Source organism: Chiloscyllium plagiosum, unplaced genomic scaffold (assembly GCF_037043375.1).
Source record: "Chiloscyllium plagiosum isolate Xiang-an unplaced genomic scaffold, Cpla_swu_hap1 HiC_scaffold_33, whole genome shotgun sequence".
NCBI lineage: Eukaryota > Metazoa > Chordata > Chondrichthyes > Orectolobiformes > Hemiscylliidae > Chiloscyllium > Chiloscyllium plagiosum.
The window spans coordinates 12,492,357-12,509,507 of NW_028270171.1; the positions used below are offsets into that span (position 1 = coordinate 12,492,357).

A 17,151-nucleotide genomic window follows, 5' to 3' on the forward strand; every position below is an offset into this window, starting at 1 on the left:
CATGGTTTTATTAAATGACAGAGAAGGTTCAATAGCCTACAGCTTCTCCTTGTCTGTATGCTGAGTCTGTAAGTTAGCTCGCTGAGCTGGAAGGTTTGTTTTCAAACGTTTCGTCACTATACTCGGTAACATCATCAGTGAGAGTCTCTGGTGAAGCGCTGATGGTATGTCCCACCTCCCTATTGATAAGTCTTGGTTTCTTAAGGTGGGTGATGTCATTTCCAGTTTTTTTTCCCAAGAGAAGGTAGATAGGATCTAAATCGATGTATTTATGTCTGTATGTTGGTTTGTTATTGTCGTCACTCTATGGACAGCCACAGAGAATCCTGGAATAAGCAACTGAGTCCGACCGGAACCATTTGAGAGGATGATGTTTGTTATAATGTTGACATTACCTGTAAATGTGGGTGGGGCTCTGGCATTCCTGATGAGGTCACTTTGCAGCAGGGATTCCGCTAACCACTGGAAGGCTTCGGTGCAATAATCCATCTACAACAACAACAACAATTTTCATTTACAGAGCACCTTCAAGGCAGCAAAATGGCAGCCACTGGTTCTCAGAGTGGACTTGACACGGATTGGGTTCAGGATATCGGTTTTAAGGAGTCGCTGAAAGAAGGTTAGGGAGAAAGGCAATGAGGGAAAGAGTTGCATTTACATGGTGCCTTTCCCAAAACCCGTTACAGCCAAGGAAGTACTTTTGGAGGGTCCTCACTGCTGCAATGTAGGGAATGCATTGGACAATTTGTGCACAGCAAGCTCCCATATACCCTTCTACCTTCTCAACAATAACAAGGCATGAATTGAGAAAGAGCCAGCAAGTCCTACACTCCTCCCCTCCCCTTCCCCCATCCTGGTTGCACTGGCCTTCTCCTTCAATCGACAGCTTTGAGAATCAATTGGCTGATCATGAACACATTCGATTTTTGGGGGAACTTGCTGTGAGCAGATTGGCTGCCAGATTTCCTCCGTTACACCATCACCTATACTTCGGCAGTTGTGAGGCACCTCTGAGTTTGTGAATGAAAGACCCTTTGCTTTGGCCAGGATACCTGGTGGATCTCAAATGCTGGATATCCCATCACAGGGATGGCACCTCAGACAGTGCAGCACTTCCTGAGTACTGCACAAGATTGTCAGCCTGGATTGTTGTATCCAGGTCCTGGATTGGGACTCAGACCCGCAGATTTCTGACTCAAGCTGAGAATTTGGTATTGCTTTCTTACCTATGAAAGAATTTGAAGTTTAATCCTTACTATCAGCTTCTACCTCTCTCCATCCTTTATATTTTTGTTCAATACATCGAGAGGCCCCGTTGGGTGAGTAGTTCCCAAGTTCTACATCTGCTCTGAATCGTCAAAACTCTTCACACCATCACCCACCCTAACAGTGGTGATGGTGTAGTGGCAATGCCACTGGACTCGTCATCTAGAATCCCAGGTTAAATATTCTGCTGATGTGGGTTCAAATCTCACTAGGGCAGACGGTGAAATCTGAACAATAAAGGTCTTGCAGGGAAAGCTAGCCCGAATGGTGACCATGTAACTGCTGTGGATTGTTGCAAACCTCCCATGCTAAAGGTCACAGTGCTGCGAATCGAACATGCTCTCATTCAGAGAACTGAAGACTCTCTATCAAGAAAAGATCTGAGAGATCATGCCAACTGGGAGCATTCAGGTTTTCAGTCAGAGGCCTCCAGGCCTGAACAGGTTGACACACGCACAGGTGTACACACACCCACGCACACAGATAGACCTCGATGAGAGGAAACACTCAGGGAGAATGGAGAAATGGCTGTTCCAGGAAATTGTGTGCATGTGGCACGTGAGTGCGTGTGGGTGAGAGTGAGAGAATGTGTGTGAATGTGAGAAAACGTGAGTGAGTGTATATGAGAGAATGTGTGTGAGTACGTGTGTGTGTTTGTGAGAGAACGTGAGTGTGTGTATATGAGGGAATGTGTGTGCATGCACGTGTGTTTGTGAGAGAAAGTGAGTGTGTGTATATGAGAGAATGTGTGTGGGTACGTGTGTGTGTTTGTGAGAGAACGTGAGTGTGTGTATATGAGGGAATGTGTGTGCATGCGCGTGTTTGTGAGAGAACGTGAGTGTGTGTATATAAGGGACTATGTGTGAGTGTGAGTGTGCGTGTATGTGTATGTGAGAGAACGTGAGTGTGTGTATATAAGGGACTGTGTGTGAGTGTGAGTGCACGTGTATGTGAGAGAACGTGAGTGTGTGTATATGAGGGAATGTGTGTGAATGCGCGTGTGTTTGTGAGAGAACGTGAGTGTGTGTATATGAGGGAATGTGTGTGTGTGAGTGTGCGTGTGTGTATTTGAGAGAATGTGAGAGTGTGTATATGAGGGAATGTGTGTGAGTGTGAATGCGTGTGTGTGTATGTGAGAGAACGTGAGTGTGTGTATATGAGGGACTGTGTGTGAGTGTGAGTGTGTGTGTATGTGTATGTGTATGTGAGAGAACATGAGTGTGCGTATATGAGGGAATGTGTGTGAATGCGCGTGTGTTTGTGAGAGAACGTGAGTGTGTGTATATGAGGGAATGTGTGTGTGTAGTGTGCGTGTGTGTATTTGAGAGAACGTGAGTGTGTGTATATGAGGGAATGTGTGTAAGTGTGAATGCGTGTGTGTGTATTTGAGAGAACGTGAGTGTGTGTATATGAGGGAATGTGTGTGAGTGTGAGTGTGTGTGTGTGTTCGCAATTCAGTGGAGCGGGCTCCTGGCTTTTTCCTGTGTGCTTGATTAAAGGAGGAATTTGCTGTTTCCACGGATCAAACGTACCTGTTTCTCGATTACCTTCAGCCGCCGGTCATGCTCCCTGGTGTCAGTGATGTAACTCAGAACACTGTCAACCCTAAAACACAACATGAAATGTCAAGCAACAAGAAACTGGAACTGATCCCCTCTCTGTTCCACTCATATGGGCGTCTGTCACAGTCACATTCCATCTGTCACTCCTTCCATTGGAATTCTGCCTCTCCCTCACTCCCTACTGGGAATCCTGCTTCTTCCCCCACCTCCTCTGGGAATTCTGCCTCTCCCACATTCCGTCCTGATCTATACCTTGGCTAAGCCCTCCTATTGCTTGCTGTAGTTCACCGTCCGATACTTTTGTTTTAATTTTTTTGGAGATGTTATGGCTCTCCTCTAGAGCAGGTGGGACTTGAATCCAGGCCTCCTCAACCAGGGACAGGGACATTTGCCACTGCGTCACAAAAACCCGAAAACAGTGAATCCCAAAGTGCACTCAGAACTGAGGCAATTTCCAAATTTGTTAAAAGACCACACAACAGCAGGTTATAGTCTAGCACTAGCTTTTGGAGCACTGCTTCTTCATCAGGTCAGCACAACGACCTGATGAAGGAGCGGCGCTCCGAAAGCTATTGCTTCCAGTTAAACCTGTTGGACTATAACCTGATGTTGTGTGATTTTTAACTTTGCACACCCCAGTCCAACACCGGCACCTCCAAATCCAAATTTGTTGTTCTATACCCATTAAGACTTTCTGAATGACCTGAATTTGAACTCTCTCCTCTGGCAAGCTACCTGAGGAAGGCTGAAAAATGCCAATCACTCTTCCCAAATATACTGATGTAGAGAGGAGGCCCTCATTAGACCTTCATTGGAGTGTGCTTATCCTGGCCGGAATGGGTTTAGGCCCAAAATTCAGCCCTGTTAAAATTTTAATCCTGAGATCTGCACAAATCTTTAAAGGAGAAAGTGAGGACTGCAGATGCTGGAGATCAGAGTGCATTCGGGTGGCACTGGGAAAGCACAGCCGGTCAGGCAGCATCAGAGGAGCAGGAGAGTCAACGTTTTATGCATAAGCCCTTCATTGGGAATGTCTGAAATGCTGACTCTCCTGCTCCTCGGATGCTGCCTGACCGGCTGCGCTTTCCCAGTGCCACACCTTTCGACATAAATCTTTAAAGGTTGAGAGTTCCCTTTAAGGAGGATTATTGATCTCGTAGAGAGGGCACTAAGACATCCATAATGAATTTCTAAAAATTATTTAGGCCATTTTTGGCGAGATTGTGGCAGTTCAGAATAAGAAGATGTATTTACTAAAGTGATACGGGTGTGCAGATTTACAGGATGATACCAGGAATGAGATGGTTCCAGTTACAAGATAGAGCGGAAGGAAACTGAAAGAAGTGCAGATGCTGTAAATCAGAAACAAAAACAGAAGTTGTTGGAAGACCTCAGTGGGTCTGGCAGCATCTGTGGAGAGAAATCAGAGTTAACCTTGCGGGTCGACATGGTGGCACAGTGGTTAGCACTGCTGCCTCACAGCGCCAGAGACCCGGGTTCAATTCCCACTCAGGTGACTCCCTGTGTGGAGTTTGCACATTCTCCCCGTGTCTGTGTGGGTTTCCTCCCACAATCCAAAAATGTGCAGGTTAGGTGAATTGGCCATGCTAAATTGCCCGTAGTGTTAGGTGAAGGAGTAAATGTAGGGTAATGGGTCTGGGTGGGTTGGTGTGGACTTGTTGGGCTGAAGGGCCTGTTTCCACACTGTAAGTAATCTAGTTGAGTGACCATTCCTCAGGAAGGATCTCTGGACCTGAAATATTAACTCTGATATCTCTCCACAGATGCTGCCAGACCTGCTGAGCTCTTCCGGCAACTACTGTTTTTGTTTCTGATAAAGTTAAAGGACTTGGATCTTTTTTCACAAGGTCAGAGAGGTTTAGGTCTGGGAATCTGTTGAGACCTTCCCAATTCCATCCTGTTTGGGAAAGCTAAATGCATTGTTTCCACTGATTAAACAACTTTGTAATCTTCAGCCAAGGCATGACCCTCTTGGGAATGTAAGAGGACATTTCACACTGAGGGAAATTCAACCTTGGAATGATTCAGCCCAAATGAGTCAGAGATTATAACACTGTTCCAAAAGGGACTGGGTGAACAATTTGAATCAAGGAGATTAAAAATGGATAATTGCTGGACCGAAAGACATGTTGCTGAAGATTTTTGTCTTGAAGTCATCAGGATCAGCCCCAAGAATGCCAAATTTCAAACAACCGCAACAATTTATACTGTAGGAGCTGATTGGTTAGCAAATCACTTCTGATTGGTCAAGACATTGCCATGGAGAAAGTAGAGGGGAACTATAGGCCCCCTAAGCCTTGGGTGATCCAATAAATGACTAACCAGTTAGAGGTGAGAAATAGGTAGCTCTGGGGAAATTAATGGGCCAAACAGCCTCTTCTGTGGTGTAATTCTTTAACTGGTTTCTCAACTAGGGTTGGACTGGGATGAGATTTATTTATAATGCGTTTTTTTAACCATTTTCCATCCCGTGGACCTTAATGAGACGGTCGAGAATCCATGACCTCACTTTTGCGCGGTCCTCTTCAGCCGTTCCATGTTGCTCTCTCGTTTAATTCGGTTGCGGGACAGTAGGTAGTTCTCTTTCTGCACCGCCTCCCACGTCATCAATCTATTGGCCACTGCCTCCGATAGGTCTGTTACTGGAATGAGGATGAGACCATTATTGCGTTCTGTCTGAGCTGCGGATCAATGAGAGTCAGGCAATGGCCTTCTGCTCAACCAATCAGATCTGGTCTTAAAGGCTTATTGACGACCAGTTTCAAAATGACCATAACGTGGCAGATTGGCACGATGACATCCTATTGTCGAGATACCATCATCACAATGTCCACAATGACTCTTTATAAATGCACTATAGAAAGCATCCTATCCAGATGCACCACAGCTTGGTCTGGGAACTGCTGTACCCAAGACTGCAATGAATTGCAGAGAGTTGTGAACACAGCCCAGTCCATCATGCAAACCAGCCTTCCATCTATTGACTCTGTCTACACTTCCCACTGCCTTGGGAAAGCAACCAACATCATCAGAGACCCTCCCACCCTGGCTATAATCTCTTCCACCCTCTTCCATCAGGCAGAAGATATAAAAGTTTGAAAACATGTATCAACAGATTCAAGAACAGCTTAAATAAAAGCAAATTACTGCGGATGCTGGAATCTGAAACCAAAAGAGAAAATGCTGGAAAATCTCAGCAGGTCTGGCAGTATTGGTAAGGAGAGATGCTGCCAGACCTGCTGAGATTTTCCAGCATTTTCTCTTTTGGGTTCAAGAACAGCTTCTTCCCCGCTGTTATCAGATTTATGAACCTCTCATATATTAGAGTTGATCTTTCTCTGCACCTTCTCTGTGGCTATAACACTATATTCTGCATCCTGTTCTATTGCCCTGATGTACTAATGTAAGGTATGATTTGCCTGGATAGCGCACAATGCAATACTTTTCACTGTAATCCGGTACACATGACAATAATAAATCATGTCAAACCAAAATCAAATCATGTCTTATTTTCACATGCGATGGGGAGAGGGAGAGTGGTGCTGATGCCTGATTGTCGGCGGAAGATCTAATCCTTTGTTTTCCCAGATTTGCCTTGAATTTTGAAATGGCCGTCAAAACCTCCCCGTTTTCACTTGTCGGAATCCATTTTCAGTTGTGGGTGGGGAGCTGGGGACAGCACGGGTGGGCAGGTTAGAGGAGTCAGTGATGAGGAACAACCACGCCCGCCCCCCCCGCTGCCCAACCTCACCCCCCACCCACCCCTAACCGACCAATCTGTGTAAATTGAAAACTGTTCATGAGGGACAATGAGCTCAACTCAGAGAACAAGCCTGAACCATTCCGAACCCACTTGGCTCCATTTCAAGCCACACAATGCACCTCACCCAGGGGGATCTGCGGCTCTAATTGCCGGCATTCCCGCCTCGAGATACAGCTACTCATACTCTCTGAGGGCGTGGTCTTACTGAAGAGTCTGCCCTTCACCGTGGGGACCTTCCGGATGTTTCTTTTGATGAAGATGTGGATGTGGCTCAGGATTATGAAGGGAGGAGCAAGTGCGGGCCGCTTGTGATATTCCACGACCAGATTGTAGCGTTGGAATTTCCAATAGATGTCACTCTTCTCCTGGACTTTGTTGAAGGTGTAGCTGGGGGGTAGAAAAAACAAGAGGAATGGAGGAATGAGACTAGAGAAGAGGAACAGTCATCCCAAGTGGTCCATGCTGGTGGTTTAATGCTCTTCCCAACCTCATCATCATTCTCTTCAATTTCTTTCTGTCAGATTCACCTACAATACTCCCTATGACAGTGATGCCTACGTTCCCATCACTCTCTGGGACCAAGATGTTTCTGCTGAATTCCAGTTGAATCAATCTTACAATCTTTGGCTTTTCCAACATTACTATGTTGGATTGAAGTGACAGAAAGAGTCCTTCCCTCCCAGAATGGCTTCATTTACTTTACTTTGATGCAGAATCTCACGTTAGCCAGAGGGCGCTTTTCGCTATCTCCTGACAAAATAGGTCATCCGTCGCCAGTGGCAACCTAGCAAAGAATGATGGGACTTTACAGCAGAGAGCAAGGCCACCTCGTGCCTGTGCTAGCTCTCTGAAAACATCAACCAACAATAGGAGGGAAGGATGCCATTTCACTCTCTCCTCTAATGACACACAATGCTGCAGGATACACTGCATCGAGTCTCCCTTGACAGCACTTTGTAAACTCCCGGCCCCTACAACCTGTCAAAAATTGGAAACACCACCACCCACAATTATCCCTCCAAGCCACACATTGTCCTGACTTTGGGGCATAGGCTGTGGCTTCTGTAGCACTGGGACTCCCTCGCTAACACCATTGGGGGTGGACAAACCTTCCACACATCACAGCAAGAACCCACCACCTTCTGAAGGGTGAGTGTGGATGGACAATAAATACTGGCCTGGCCAGGGATGTCCTCATCGATGAAAGAATAACAAAGAAGCCCTTTGAATCTCTTCCCTGCTGTTCAATTCGATCAGGCTTGACGTCTGGTCAAACCCCTTACCCCCACCATTGCCCCATGACCTTTAATACAGCTGGTTAACAAAGACCAATCAATCTCGGATTCAAAATTGACAACTGATCCAGAATCAAGTGCCACTTCTGGAAGTGAGTTCCAAATTTCCACCGTTCTGTACGTGAAGAAGTGTTTCCTCATTTGATTCTCTAAAGTCTGACTCTACATTTTAGATTATAGCCCTAGTTTGAGACTCCTGAACCAGCGAAAGTCATTTCTGTTCAACTTGTACCAAGTCCTGACAAAGGGGCAGTGCTCCAAAAGCTTGTGATTTCAAATAAACCTGTTGGACTGTAATCTGGTGTCGTGTGACTTCTGACTTTATCCACCCCAGTCCAACACCGGCACCTCCACATCAGCTTGTCAGCAGTAGAGTCAAACAGTCATAGAGATGTACAGCATGGAAACAGACCCTTCGGTCCAATCCGTCCATGCCGACCAGATATCCCAACCCAATCTAGTCCCACCTGCCAGCACCCGGCCCATATCCCTCCAAACCCTTCCTATTCATATACCCATCCAGATGCCTCTTAAATGTTGCAATTGTACCAGCCTTGACCACTTCCTCTGGCAGCTCAATCCATACACGTACCATCCTCGGTGTGAAAAGGTTGCCCTGTAGGTCTCTTTTATATCTTTCCCCTCTCACCCTAAACCTATATCCTCTAGTTCTGGACTCCCCAACCCCAGGGAAAAGACTTTGTCTATTTACCCTATCCATGCCCCTCATGATTTTATAAACCTATATAAGGTCACCCCCTCAGCCTCCGACCTTCCAGGGAAAACAGCCCCAGCCTGTTCAGCCTCTCCCTATAGCTCAAATCCTCCAACCCTGGCAACATCCTTGTAAATTTTTTCTGAATCCTTTCAAGTTTCACAACATCTTTCCGATAGGAAGCCACATAAGAGCAAAAAAAGAGAAGCCAGTAGCCAGATGGTCTGAGATAATGTTCCAGGGACTGGCCCATTGTTTGGTACAATTAAAAAAAAAGAATGGCAGATGCTGGAAATCAGTAACAAAAACAGAAATTGCTGGAGAAACTCAGCAGGTCTGGCAGCATCCGTGGAGAGAGAAAGCAGAGTTAACATTCCAGTGACCCTTTCTCAGAGCTGATGGCAGCTGAAAAAAGAATAAGAACATAAAAAAAGACGAGAGCCTGCTCTACCATTCAATAAGATCATGGCTGGTCTTTTAACAGACTCAGCTCCACTTACCCACCCTCTCACCACAACCCTTAATGTCTTTATGTTCAAAGATCTATTTATCTTTGCCTTAAAAACATTCAATGAGGAAGCCTCAACTGCTTCACTGGGCAGGGAATTCCACAGAGTCACAGCCCTCTGGGTGAAGAAGTTTTTCCTCAACCCAGTCCTAAACCTGCTCCCTCCTTATTTTGAGGCTGTGCCCCCTCATTCTAGTTTCACTCACCAGCAGAAATAACCTCCCCGCTTCTACTTTATCTATTCCCTTTATTATTTTATGTGGTTTTATAAGATCCCCCCTCATTCTTCAAAATTCCAATGAGTATAATCCCAGTCTACTCAATTTCTCCTCATAAACTAACCTTCTCAACTCCAGAATCAACCTAGTGAACCTCCTCTATACCCCACTAGTATCAGTACATCCTTTCTCAAGTAAGGAGACCAAACCTGTACACATAACACATATGCTCCAGCATAATCTCTCTGTTTTTAAACTCTATTCCTCTTAACAATGAAGCACACTATTCCATTTGCCTGCTTAATTACCTGCTACACCTGCAAACCAAGGTTTTGTTGGTTGGTATATTTATTAAAGTGGGGTGGGGGAAAAGGAGTTGAAAAGTGTGGCACTGGGAAAGCACAGCCGGTCAGGCAGCATCTGAGGAGCAGGAGAGTCGTCATTTCGGGCATAAGCCCTTCATCAGGCATGCCCAAAACGTCGACTCTCCCACTCCTCAGATGCTGCCTAACCTGCTGTGCTTTCCCAGCGCCACACTTTTCGACTCTGACTCTCCAGCATCTACAGTCCTCGCTTTCTCCCTTGGATGGGGTTGGAGGGAGAAGGAGGAGTAAATGGTAGGTGGATACAATCAGTTTTGGTTTTTGTTGAGATCTCTTATTGCGAGAGCAGGAATGTATTTTCAGCTCGTGTTGTGACTGGCAGTAATCCAACTACATTCAATGTCCATCTTTCAATACCATGGATGACTGAGTAACTTAAAACATGAACTGGATAATGGGAGCCCATAAACACGTGCAAGCACAGGCTGGTGAAAACAGCAGCTGGCCTTTACTGAAGGTCCTCACCGTTTTTTCAACTACAACTTGACAGCTTCACAGTCCTGTCTAATTGATGCCTGCTATCGTTTAATGTTCAGCTTCTTCAAGCTGAAATTCAGATTCTCAAAATGCCTGGGGTGGGATTTAACCTTGAGGTTCTTGGATGATTCATTTTGTAACGTAAATCATGGAGTCATAGTGGTTTATTTATTTAAAGAAACCTTTGGCTTTGTGGCCCATACAGTGCAACGTTCCTGAACAAGGTCTACCAACAGGCAACTTGGATCAAGAAATAGGAAACAGGAGAATTCATTCTCAGGTTCTCCAACTATTGAATGCCAAGCCTTGACCTCCCACAATGAGCGTGGTCTTTACTAAACAGGTTCAGGACAATAGGGGGTCCCTCCACATCCAGTCTCCACCACTGGCACCTCCGTATAAACACCATCCACACTCTGGAGAGATCCCGACAATGCTGCACATCATCCAACAGTGTCCCCCACAACAAGGGGGAGGTATTGGCCTACTGGCATTATCGCTGGACTTGGGCAAAAGCCCTTCATCAGCCCATCCTTCCTGATGAAGGGCTTTTGCCTGAAAGGTCACTTTTCCTGCTCCTCGGATGCTGCCTGACCTGCTGTACGTTTCTAGCACCACACTCTCGACACTAATCTCCAGCATTTGCAGTACCCACTGCCACCTTATCACTTGACCATTAATCCAGAGACCCAGGTCATGTTCTGGAGTCCTGGGTTCAAATCTTGCCATGGGGTATATCAGAGTGTGTTACAGCGAGGGGTGTGGGATATATCAGAGAGCATTGCAGTGAGGTGTGTGGGATATATCAGAGAGTGTTACAGTGAGGGGTGTGGGATGTATGAGAGAGTGTTACAGTGAGGGGGGAGGGTATATCAGAGAGCGTTACGGTGTGGGGTGTGGAGTATACCAGAGGAGTGTTACAGTGAGGGGTGGGGGGTATATCAGAGAGTGTTACAGTGAGGGTTGGGGGTATATCAGAGAGTATTACAGTTAGGGTTGGGGGGTATATTAGAGAGTGTTACAGTGAGGGGAATGGAATATATCAGAGTGTTACAGTGAGGGGTGTGGGCTATATGAGAGAGTGTTACAGTGAGTGGTGTGGAATATATCAGAGTGTTACAATGAGGGGTGTGGGGTATATCAGAGAGTGTTACAGTGAGGGTTATAGAATATATCAGAGAGTGTTACAGTGAGGGGTGGGGCGTATATCAGAGAGTGTTACAGTGAGAGGTGGGGAGTATATCAGCGAGTATTACAGTGAGGGGTGGGGCGTATATCAGAGAGTGTTACAGTGAGAGGTGGGGAGTATATCAGCGAGTATTACAGTGAGGGGTGGGGCGTATATCAGAGAGTGTTACAGTGAGAGATGGGGAGTATATCAGCGAGTATTACAGTGAGGGGTGGGGCGTATATCAGAGAGTGTTACAGTGAGAGGTGGGGAGTATATCAGCGAGTATTACAGTGAGGGGTGGGGCGTATATCAGAGAGTGTTACAGTGAGAGGTGGGGAGTATATCAGCGAGTATTACAGTGAGGGGTGGGGAGTATATCAGAGAGTGTTACAGTGAGAGGTGGGGGGTATATCAGAGAGTGTTACAGTGAGGGGTGTGGAATATATCAGAGTGTTACAATGAGGGGTGGGGGGTATATCACAGAGTGTAACAGTGAGGGGTGGGGGGTATACCAGAGAGTGTTACAGTGAGGGGAGTGGCATATATCAGAGAGTGTTACAGTGAGGGGTGTGGGATATATCAGAGAGTGTTACAGTGAGGGGTGGGGGGTATATCAGAGAGTGTTACAGTGAGGTGTGTGGGATATATCAGAGAGTGTTACAGTGAGGGGTGTGGGATGTATGAGAGAGTGTTACTGTGAGGGGTGAGGGTATATCAGAGAGCGTTACGGTGTGGGGTGTGGAGTATACCAGAGGAGTGTTACAGTGAGGGGTGGGGGGTATATCAGAGAGTGTTACAGTGAGGGTTGGGGGTATATCAGAGAGTATTACAGTTAGGGTTGGGGGGTATATGAGAGAGTGTTACAGTGAGGGATGGTGGACTTGAATTCACTAAATATCTGGAATTTAAGACTCTAATGATGACAATGAATCCACTGTCAATTTTCAGGAAAAACCTATCTGGATCACATAGCTATGTGGTCGACTCTTAATTGTCCCTTAGGCAATTAAGGTCGGGGAATAAATGCTGGCCGAGCCGGCGATGTGCTCATCCTGTGAATGAATAAAAGACCCAGTGAATTAATCATCTTAAACACGGCAACTGAAACACAGAAACTCAGGAGCAGGAGTATATTCAACGTGATCATAGCTGATCATCAAACTCAGTACTCTTCCCACTTTCTCCCCAAACTCTTTGATCCCTTTAGCCCTAAGAACTGTATCTATCTCCTTCCTGAAACATTCAATGTTTGGCCTCAACCATTTTCTGTGGCAGGGAATTCCAGTTTCCCCACTCTCTGGGCGAAGACATTTCTCCTCATCACAGTCTTAAATGGCCTACCCTATAACCTTAGAATGTGACCCCTGGTAGCAGACTCCTTAGTCATTGAGAACATCCTTGCTGCATGTACCCTGTCTAGTTTTTGGAGGTTTCTATGAGATCCCATCCCTCATTGAGGTGATCACTTCATTTTGGACATTTGAATTCACTAATTAAATACTAACTGGAGAATAGGGTTGGGCAGCAGTGCTCATGGGCGGCACGGTGGCTCAGTGGTTAGCACTGCTGCCTCACAGCACCAGGGGCCTGGGTTCGATTCCCGCCTCAGGCAACTGCCGGGTGCTCCGGTTTCCTCCCACAATCCAAAGATGTGCAGGTCAGGTGAACTGGCCATGCTAAGTTGCCCATAGTGTTAGGTACATTAGCCAGGGGTATATATAGAGCCGGGGAATGGGTCTGGGTGGGTTGCTCTTCGGAGGGTCGGCATGGACTTGTTGGGCCGAAGGGCCTGTTTCCACACTGTAGGGAATCTAATCTCATGCAAGGTTAGTGAGCTAGCGATATTGTGAAGCACTAATTGCTACATAACAATAGGCAGAGGCCATTCATCCCCATGCATCTCTTCTGTCCCCCTCTCAGTTTGAGCGCAGCTGACCTTACTAGCCTCGGTTCCATCACCCACATTCAAATGAAATACCTTTAGCTGATGCCAGTTACTTTGGCGCTGGTGGGCACTGAAACTCTGTGGGTCAACAGTTACCTGAACATGGCGATGAGCAGATTGACTAGCAGGATGTTGGCGATCAGGAGGAAGATGGTCAGGAGCAGGATGACCAACCAGTTGGCATAGGCGTTGGTGCAAGTAGACAGTTCCTCCTCTGAGCCCTCGGTGAGATTATCCGGGCACCTGGATGGAAAACGGGTCGCTGCCGGAAACAGAGGAATGGACCATGTTTAAGGGTTGAGAGCAAGGAGGGAACATAGGAACAGGAGTAGGTTATTCACCCCTCAGGCCTGTTCCACCATGCAATTAGACCACAGCTGATCAGTACCTTAATGACATTTCCCGACCCTGGCTCCAAACGGCTTCAGACTCTCACTGAACACCACCCTGTCAATCTTCCCTTTGACATTCTCAATTGAACCCCCACAAACTGGGAATGGGACAGATCTCTGCCACCCTTTCTCTAAGGAACTACTTTCTGATGTTACCCCTGAACAGTTTGACTCTAAATGTTAGTGTTCTGTGCTCCTCCACCGGCTGTGCCCACACCCCCAAGATCCTCTGATCCTACACTCCCTCAAGACTAAGAAAGCTTCTTTCTCTGGGTCCCAGCAGATCCTAAAATCACCTTAAGCTCCTTGATTTATACTCAGAGGAGTATCAGCCGAGTTCCCGCGACCAAGCACCCTAATTTAACCCTTTCAGCGCCGCTTTCATTTGGATGAATCTGAAATGACCCCCTCCACGACCAACACATCCATGCCCTCATCTCTGCCCTACCCCTGAGGTGTGGTACCCAGAACACAACCCATTACCTACATCACCCCCACCCTTTTACTAACAGATGTTTACAATGGAAGATGAGGCCGTTTAGCCCATTGCATCCATATCGATCAACAAGGATCTGACTACATTACTACCATTTTCCAGCCCTTGGCACATAGGTTGTGAGGCTATGACAACGCAAGTGAATACTGTATCTAAATACTGTTTTAATGCTTGGAGAATTTCTGACTCAACACCCTTTCAGACACTGAGTTCCAGACTCCCATCATTCTCTGAATGAAAACCTTTCTTAACTCTCCTCTTAGCATTCTATCTTATCCTTAAAATCTATGTTTCTGGTCATTAACCCCCACCCTCTCCCCACAAATGTAAAAAGTGCTTTCTTATTCACCCTGTCTATGCCTCTCATAATCTTATACATCTCTAGCAGGTGCCCTCTCACCCTTTGCTACTGGCTTCGTTTGGGGTTATGGTCTTCATGGACTGGCTGGACCAAGGGGTCTGTTTCTATGCTATATGACTGTATCTAATCAATCCCCGTAGCTCAGACCCACAGGCGCACACCCACATTCTGGGAAATCCCTCTCTTGTGCAAGCACATCTCACTCTGTCTCTCACACACACACACACACACATTCACACACACTCTCTCTCTCACGCACACATACACGCACACACACACAGAAATGCAGACAGATAAGACACACAGACTCACACATTCTCTTACACACACTCTCACACACACATAACACACACACACATATACTCTCCCTCACATGTACATACACATAAACTCTCAAACACTGACATACATTCTCACACACACACTGTCACACACTCATTCCCTCTCACACACACTCTTACATTCATGCACACTCTCATGCACACACACAGAAATACAGACACACGCACACAGACACACACATATACTCTCTCTCTCACATGTACACACACATGTACTCTCACACATTGACACACACACACACACTCTTACATACATGCACACTCTCATATAAACACAGAAATACAGACATACACACACACACACATGCTCTCTCTCTCTCACACACACATACTCTCGCTCTCTCTCTCATGTACACACACATATACTCTCACACACTGACACACACACACTCATTCTCTCTCACACAGACTTACATATATGCACACTCTTACACACACAGAAATACAGACACACACACACATATGCAGACACACACATGAACACATATACTCTCTCTCTCTCACGTACACACACATATACTCTCACACACTGACATACTCTCACACACATTCTCACACACATACTCTTACATACATGCACACTCTCATATGTACATACACACAGAAATACAGACACACTGACACACTCACACACTCATTCTCTCTCACACACACTCTTACATACATGCACATTCTCATACACATGCACAGAAATACAGACACACACACATATAACTTTCTCTCTCTCACATGTACACACACATATACCCTCACACATTGACACACACTTTCACACACACTCTCACATACATGCACACTCTGATGTACACACACAGAAATACAGACACACGCACACAGAAATACAGACACACACATATATACTCTCTCTCTCACGTACACACACACACGCATGCGCACACTCTTACATACACACACACATTTTCTGAACTACCATCAATTCAGAAAAAAGGACTGGAAACATTCGGTCAGTTTGTCTTTTCACAGCTGCCACACTTGCTGAGATTATCTGGTGCTTTCTGGTTTTGTTACAGAAACAGGCCATTTGGCCTATCAAGTCTATACTGATGATTCTACCCCACATGACCATCCTCATACCATCTTCATCTCAACCTATCCCTCGATGCCTGCCTGTGTTTGTCAGCTGACCACCACTGAACCCCACTGTCATGTGCCTCCATTAATGATGAGTTTTACATTCATCAACTCTCTGATTAGAGAGGAATCTCATGAATTTCTTCAGGGATTTATTAGTAACTATCTTAATCACTAGCTCTGTTCTCCACACTGTATTCCAATGGTCATTCCTGACAAGATTAATCTCTTACCGTCCAGTTCATCGAGAGGAATCTGGCCGAAGATCTGCAGGTAGGGTCGGTAGAAGACCCTGCGAAAGATCCAACTGGGACGGGTCTCAATATGATACAGGAGGCCCTGGGTGGCCACTCCGTACGCCATCAACCAAACCCCCAGGAAGAAGAGAAAGAAGAACACATCTTTGATCTGCAAAATCATTAAATACTTTAGCTCAACAAGTACATCCCAACACCACACTCTGTGACCCTTTGATATACCCCACACCCCTCGTTATAACAGTCTCTGATACACCTCACATTCCTCACAGTAATGCTCTCTGATTGTATGTCACACCCCTCACTGTAACACTCTGATATATTCCACATCCCTCACTGTAACACTCTCTGATATGCCCCAGACCCCTTGCTGTAACACTTTCTGATATACCCCCCACCCCTCACTATAACACTTTTTGATTTATCTCACACCCCACGCTGTAACACTCTCTGATATATCCCACATCCCTCACTGTAATACTCTCTGACATACCCCGCACCCCTCACTGTAACACTCTCTGATATACCCTGCACCCCTCACGGTAACGCTCCCTGATATACCCCGCACCCCTCACTGTAGCACTCTGACATGCCCCTCACTGTAACACTCTCTGATACACCCCACACCCCTAACTGGAATACTCTCTGATATATCCCAAACCCCTCACTGTAACACTCTCTGATATACCTCAAACCTCACGCTGTAACACTCTCTGATATACACCACACCCCTCACTGTAATACTCTCTGATATACCCCCCACCCCTCATTGTAACACTCTCTGATATACCGCACACCCCTCACTGTAACACTCTCTGATATACCCCACACCCCTCACTGTAACACTCTCTGATATACCCCACACTCCTCACTGTGACACTCTCTGAT

The 17,151-nt window shown here is 46.2% G+C and overlaps 1 protein-coding gene across 2 annotated transcripts in view; it reads right to left on the reverse strand.

The window, feature by feature from the left end:
• LOC122542213 (transient receptor potential cation channel subfamily M member 4) overlaps positions 1-17,151 on the reverse strand; it is a 94,374-nt gene that overhangs the window by 4,583 nt on the left and 72,640 nt on the right. For both annotated transcript variants that reach the window (XM_087978286.1, XM_043679710.2), the window contains 6 exons: positions 16,240-16,414; positions 13,421-13,586; positions 6,818-6,999; positions 5,359-5,491; positions 2,799-2,871; positions 396-489 (listed from right to left, as the gene is read on the reverse strand). In XM_087978286.1, coding sequence (XP_087834412.1) covers positions 396-489; positions 2,799-2,871; positions 5,359-5,491; positions 6,818-6,999; positions 13,421-13,586; positions 16,240-16,414 — 823 coding nt within the window. The remainder of the gene's footprint in view (positions 1-395; positions 490-2,798; positions 2,872-5,358; positions 5,492-6,817; positions 7,000-13,420; positions 13,587-16,239; positions 16,415-17,151) is intronic.